Source organism: Callorhinus ursinus, unplaced genomic scaffold (assembly GCF_003265705.2).
Source record: "Callorhinus ursinus isolate GAN/ISIS: 27379988/994484 unplaced genomic scaffold, GSC_fseal_2.0 scaffold15, whole genome shotgun sequence".
Lineage (NCBI taxonomy): Eukaryota > Metazoa > Chordata > Mammalia > Carnivora > Otariidae > Callorhinus > Callorhinus ursinus.
The window spans coordinates 418085-424603 of record NW_027397077.1 but is presented as its reverse complement, the minus strand read 5'-3'; the positions used below and the strand labels follow the sequence as shown (position 1 = coordinate 424603).

The 6519-nt window shown below is 60.4% G+C and overlaps 1 protein-coding gene across 2 annotated transcripts in view; it reads left to right on the top strand.

Annotated features, from left to right (window-relative positions):
* Window positions 1–110: 110 nt before the first annotated feature.
* CHERP (calcium homeostasis endoplasmic reticulum protein) overlaps window positions 111–6519 on the top strand; it is an 18692-nt gene continuing 12283 nt past the window's right edge. For both annotated transcript variants that reach the window (XM_025885005.2, XM_025885003.2), the window contains exons 1-5: window positions 111–264; window positions 574–747; window positions 3965–4149; window positions 5218–5355; window positions 5667–5818. In XM_025885005.2, the coding sequence (XP_025740790.1) occupies window positions 240–264; window positions 574–747; window positions 3965–4149; window positions 5218–5355; window positions 5667–5818 (674 nt within the window). In that variant the 5' untranslated portion in view covers window positions 111–239. The remainder of the gene's footprint in view (window positions 265–573; window positions 748–3964; window positions 4150–5217; window positions 5356–5666; window positions 5819–6519) is intronic.

Below are 6519 nucleotides of genomic sequence, written 5' to 3'. Positions count from 1 at the left end.
AAAGCTCCTGCGCGTGCGCATCGCTAGCCCCTACCGCGCGCCCGGCCTCGCGCGGCTTCTTCCCGCCGGTCTTCTGCCCTCACTTCCGCGGTTTCCCGGCGACGGCCGTAAGTGGAGGGCGGAAGCAGCCCGCGAGGCCAGCCGTAAACGGCTCCCTCGCGCCACTTCCGGCCGGCTTCCGCAGACGGGGCTGGTGGGCGATCGTGAGGCGCCGGAGGACGTTCCCTGCGGCCGGAGCCATGGAGATGCCTCTGCCGCCCGACGGTGAGGCCCAGCCTGGGCTCGGGGACCGTTTCTCTCTCCCTGGAATCCCTTCTTGGCCCTCCCCGCCTTCCGGGGTTTCCGGGCCTAGGAGGGGGCGGGGCTCGGCCTCCCGGGTTCGCCTGCGGCCTCTCCCGCGGGTCCCCGCATCCCCGGCGCGCGTGTGGCCCCTATCGGGACCCGTACAAGGGCGGCTTCTCTGGAGCCCAACCCTAGGGACCCCGGCCCGGCGGACGGCGGCTGGGACGCCAGGGCCCCCGGATTTGGGCGGTCCTCGCTGACGCCCCGCGTGGCCTTTTCTCCGTCCTCCAGACCAAGAGCTTCGAAATGTCATCGACAAGCTGGCCCAGTTCGTGGCTCGCAACGGGCCCGAGTTTGAGAAGATGACGATGGAGAAGCAAAAGGACAACCCGAAATTCTCGTTTCTGTTCGGAGGCGAGTTCTACAGTTACTACAAGTGCAAGCTAGCGCTGGAGCAGCAGCAGCGTGAGTTCTCTCCAGCTCTCAGGCCGTCCCTTCGAGCGATTCCTTTCTCCGACTCCAGTTCGGGCTCTGCCACAAACCGCCTTCTTGTGGGCCGCATGCTCTGTCTCTGAAAATGGGGCAGCTGGGCCTTCTTGATCCCTTCCGCTGTTCCCAGGGCCCTGCACCTAGCGGCTGCTGGGCCCGAGTGTAATGGAGAACGAGGTTATCGATCCTTCTCCTGGGCTCCGGATCAGGGATTTTTCTATTGTTTTTGCAGATGTGATGACTTAGGTCAGCAGAAGTAGAGTGGCTGTTTCGGTGTTTTCCAGGGTGGAAGTGAGAGAAGCTGGACCGGGACCCTCCTGGCAGGCACTGTCCAGCACCCATTGCGAGCTCTCTGTGTAGACGGTCTAGCAAGATTTTTGTGCATTTCAGGTGTTTGCAGTCCAGACCCAAAAGACTTGTTCTTTGGGTTTTAGTTTTTGTCAGATGTTTATCGATGTTCACCGGGTTGGGTATCAGGATGCCAGCCCTGCCCTCAAAGAGTTTAAGGTGGGTTTAGGAGTCACAGCTGGCCTTTGAATACTAGATAAATAGTCACCAGGTGGTGGGGTCCCTGAGGGCAGAGCCCACATCTGTCTTGTTCCCTACCACATTTCTAGATACAGTGTTCGAACCAATGAGCAGGGGGCTGCCAAGTAGATGGGCATTGAAAGGTGAATCTTTCCTAGACTACAAGCTCCCTGAGGCCAACCAGACCTTGTTTGGGTCATTGTTGTGCCCTACTACATGGGACTTAGTAAATGTTCACTAAAAAGTGTGTGAGAAACAGCAAAAGTGCCGTGGCTTGAATAAACACACTGTGTTTAGGGAGCGGTAAGAGAAATCATGAGAGACCCAGCACGGCTGGAGCACAGAACGTGTGTAGAGGGGCGAAGGGTTTGATCTGGAGTGGTAAATGCCGGGGAAAGTTCGGGTTTTCTAGGGGTTCGTCTGGTGCCCAGTTAGGTTTGAAATGGGGGTGGGGAAGATTTGCCTAAAACTGTAGGCAAATTGTTGAATGCACTTAAGTGCTTCTGGAGCAACCATTCCTTTGCCCCAGCATATCACTTTGAAAACTGCTGCTATAGGCGGTGGAAAGCCACAAGAGAGTTTGAAAGACAGAAGAGGTGGGTCAGGTTTGTGTGGCCAGTGTAGAGGGCAGGCTGGCGGGGGCGTGAGTGGAGGCTGCAGACTGGGGAGGTCTGCAGGTGAATGAACAGGGCAGTTGATGGTACGGTCTGAATTAGGTCAGCAGGTTGAGTAGGAGGGAGAGGGCATGGGGGCAAGTGGGGTTAAGGGGTAGAATTCACGAACTGGGGCATCAGTTGGATATTGATAAGGGTGGCATAACGCGGCAGAGGAGGACTTTGCCTCGCGTGACCGTGAGGTAAGACGCTGTTTTCCCTGCAAGGGGAGCCCGCTCCCTCCCTGGAGGGTCAGAAATCAGAGGCCACTTAGGACTTGGTACCGTAATGGGGGGAAGGATAGGGTGCTTCTAGCAGGGGGAGATGGGGGTTCCGGAAATGCCTTCTGCAGGCAACAACGTTTCAGCTGAGATTCAAGAATGTGTCAGAGTTAGCCAGATGGAAACAAAGAAGAGAAAAGTGTTCCGGCAGAGGAGAGAGCCTTGAGCTGGGAGTGGAGGGGGCAGTAGCTCAGAGTGGCTAAAGCCCGGAGAAAGGGGGTTGCTTGGAGTGGACAGAGGCCAGGGTGCAGAGGAGGGACGGCTGGCTGGCCAAGGACTTAGGAATTCTCCCGGAAGCTTTGGGGAGGTCTTGGAGGATTTCAGGACTGTGTTGTGGAGCAGGCTTAGCCACTGTGTAGCTGGCGCTGCACCTTGGTTATTTGAGAAGAGTGAGCCCCAAGGCTTTTCTAGAATGGCGCTTTGCAAAGTCCGGTGAAGGACTAGCTTATTTTTCGTTTTGTAGAACTTCCATCCTGTTGTGGAAAGTACGCTGTTGCAAAATACAATAAAATGTGATCTGTGAAACATCGAGTTGCTATAAAGGTGCCAGAAGGATCCCTTGGCACGTTTATACTTGACTGGTCTGGGTTTCGCCCAGGGCCAGCCCTCAGACCCCAAATGAACAGCAGCCTCCGGCTGTGCTGTTGAGAAGTACAGGGGCAGGACCCGACGCAGGGAGATCAGTTCCAAGGGTGATGCAGGTGACAGCAGAGTCACGGCAGGGACACAGGCTGGAGTGTCATCCAGGAGCCTGACTTCACTACACAGGGTGACTTGTTAGTGCGAGGTGCAAGGGAGAAAGAAGTGCCCGGGCCTTCTGGGCTTTGGGTGTGGGCATAGCCGTGCCAGCCACGGGGGCCAGGAGGGACCATGGGGCGGGGAGCAAGTGGCGAGAGGACACGCGGACCTGTGTGCTGTGCCTTTGGAAGGTCAGTGGGCTCTCTGGTCTGTGATCAGATCCGTCGTGCGAGGACTCCAGGAGATGGTAGAGGAAGGAGCGTGGCTCGCACACACAGTAACTGCCACCTTGAAGCTCCTGTGTCCCACTGCCCTGTGGGCTGGCCCAGGGGAGAGGGCAGATCAGGCATCCCCGCATTCAGGGGTTCGGCAGAGGAAGACAAAGGGGCCTGGGGGTGGCCACACAGGCCACGTGAGACAAGGACCTGAGACGGGGCCACGGGGCTGAGGAAGGATGTCCACAGCGGCCCGGGGTGGGGATGCACAGCCAGACGGCCATGGGGCGACGTAAACGGGAGCTGAAGGATTGAAGATGAGTCTCAGCTATAAGACCGTTGCCAGAGGGCCGTGGGGCAAAGGGAGAGTTTTTACAGACGGAAGCTGCTGAGGAGGTGGCAGGGACGGGATACGAGAGACACCCTTGGGGAGGGCCGTTTGTCCGCCAGTGGCCATGGTCTGGGTTCCGCAGAGGCTCCGGCCTGGGTGAGGGGTGGAGGGGGATGGGCTTGGTCTCAGCTGGAAGGCCCCTGGGCCAGGCCAGATGGCGGGCAAGAGAGGGGCAAGGTGACGTCCCACCGGAAAGGGTCCAGGGCTTGGGCCCTGTGAGTGGGGGGCCAGGTGCAGAGCAAGGGGGCTGCAGTGCGGCACAGGGGTCTTCTTGTGGGTGGTGAGGATCGGCAGGGGCAGTCCCTGTGGCTTGGAGCTGCGAGCTGCCTGAGCAGCAGCCGAGGGGCCACCTCCTCATGGGGGCCGCCTTTCCTCCTCTCCTGCCAGTCATCTGCAAGCAGCAGGCCCCGGAGCTGGAGCCGGCCGCGGCGCTGCCTCCCCTGCCGCAGCCCCCGCTGGCCCCGGCTGCGCCCATCCCACCAGCCCAGGGAGCCCCATCCATGGACGAGCTCATCCAGCAGAGCCAGTGGAACCTGCAGCAGCAGGAGCAGCACCTGTTAGCCCTCAGACAGGTATGGGCCCGCTCCTCTTCCCCGCTGCCTCCTGCTTCCCCTCCCCGCTTCCCCTCCCCACTCCCCCTCCGGGTCCTGAGCTGGCTACCTGCTCAGCCTGCGCCTGCCTCGTAAGTCAGGAGAGCTCCTCACCAAGTTCCTCACCACTCGTCAGCACAGAGGACGGGGCTGCCACCACGTGTGGTGTGTTAGCTTGACCCCTGACGCTGGGCACGGGGTGCTGCTGCTTGTGGGTGAAATCATGCCACAAGCTCTTTGATGCACGACACCCCTTGTGCGGGGATGGACGCCCACGGGGGGGGGCGGGGGGCGGCACACGTTAGAAACCGTGTAACAGTGAAGGCCAGGTGGCCTCTGGTGCCCTTGGCTCCTGTTCCTCGCTAGGTCGCCCCAGGCTGTCGTGGGGAAGGACCCTTTTGTCCTGGTTTGTCATCGTCTGAGTTTTTGGCCGAGTGCAACAGGACGAATTGCCAGAAAAACAAAACGATTGACCTCTGAAACACTAGCCGTGCTTTTATTACTGGATATAGATGTAAAATTACCGCGATTTTGCTGAAAACAAAACCTTCTAGAAGGCTCCCTGTCCGTTTCCCCCTCCGTTTCCACACAGAGCTCGTGAGGGACCGGGTGGCCTGACGGCCACTTCCCAGTACGCAGATCTAGTGCGGGGCCCCACGTCCCATTGCAATTCCCTTGTCCCTGACGGCTGGTGCGGTGGCTCTCCTTTCCCTTGACCGGGGACGGACTGGGTGTCCCCTCAGAGATGTCGTCTGTCCACACCTATTCCTCGGTTTCCTTTTTTGTTGAGTTGATTTGCTGAGGTTCCTCGTTCTTTGGGTGTTCGTTTTTCTGTCCGTCACCTCAGGGCAGACGTCATTTCCTGCTGTGTTCTGTCTTGCTTTACCCTCTGCTTGCCGCGGCCATGGCCGTGACCATGACTGTCCCAGATGCCTGTCTCAGGCTTTGAGTGTGACCTTCTGGTGCTGGGGGGGCAGGGCACGGATGGGCCAGGCTCGTCCTGGGCCAAGATCCCTCCTCACACCGTCTCCATCCTGCTCGGCCTCCCAGGAGCAGGTGACCGCGGCTGTGGCCCATGCCGTCGAGCAGCAGATGCAGAAGCTCCTGGAGGAGACCCAGTTGGACATGAATGAGTTTGACAACCTGTTGCAACCCATCATTGACACATGTACCAAAGATGCCATCTCGGTGAGGGGAGGTGGGGGTTGGAGGGGGGCGGGGGTGCTCCCAGAACCTGGTGTTCCTGTTGAGGGGGGGAGCCCGCTGCAGGCTGGGACTGCTCAAGGGGAGCCCTGTCTGTCCCTCCCCTTCCCTCGTGAGCACCATGGCAGGACAGCACGTGGGCAAGGTGCACTGCTCGCGGGGCTGAGAGGGAGCCAGAAGGCAGGCGGCAGTCTCGGTGTGCCCCTGAGCCCTGGCACACCATGCCCTCGGGGTGTGCCCTCACCCTCCCGGGCGCCTGCACACGCTCTGGCTCACCATCAGCCTGGCCGTTGCAGGCCGGGAAGAACTGGATGTTCAGCAACGCCAAGTCTCCCCCGCACTGTGAGCTGATGGCGGGCCACCTCCGGAACCGCATCACAGCCGACGGGGCGCACTTCGAGCTGCGGCTGCACCTCATCTACCTGATCAACGATGTCCTGCACCACTGGTGAGGGCCCCGCCAGACCCCGCCTTTCCTCTCGCTCTTCCTGGCCCACTACTGGGCTGCCGTGCCTGCGCTCAGTAGCCTGGCCTGGCCTGGGACTGTGGGGGCCACTTGTCCAAAGACCCTAGAGGAGGGTTGGTCTGAGCCAGGAGCTCGCTTGTCGGGAGGACAGCCCACCCCAATACATCTTGGCCCCTTCCCTGGACCCTTCACTTCACCTGGGCCACTGTCCTCTCCTCGCCTCGCTCTCCTTGGGGCAGCCTCTGGGTGTCTTTCTGCATCCGTCTGTATCCAGTGCCCGCTTCTCTTCGCGTAATCTACGCACAGACGCCGCCCTGTCACCTGACTCTGCTTCAGGGTCCCCTCCGTGGGGTCCTCTCTGCCAACCTCTTTCCCACCCCGCTGAGACCAGCCCCCCACCCGCCTCCCCCCCAGCCCTCCCGAGGCCAGGCTGGTGTTCGCTCTTGGGCCGCGTCTGGTCCCTTACGATAGAGGTTCACTTAACAAACCCAGACAGCTGGGCCAGAGCAGGCCCGGGGAGGGGACCGGCGGAAGCTCACGTTGCCGGCGAGGCTGGCGCTCAGCCGTCCGGACCGGCTGTCAAGTTTGGCTTTGAGCTTGGCCTGGCCGAAGGGGACGGCTCCCGTGAGAGCAGCAGAAACGGACTCTGCCTCTCCCCCATCCTTCCCCCATCTCGCCCCATC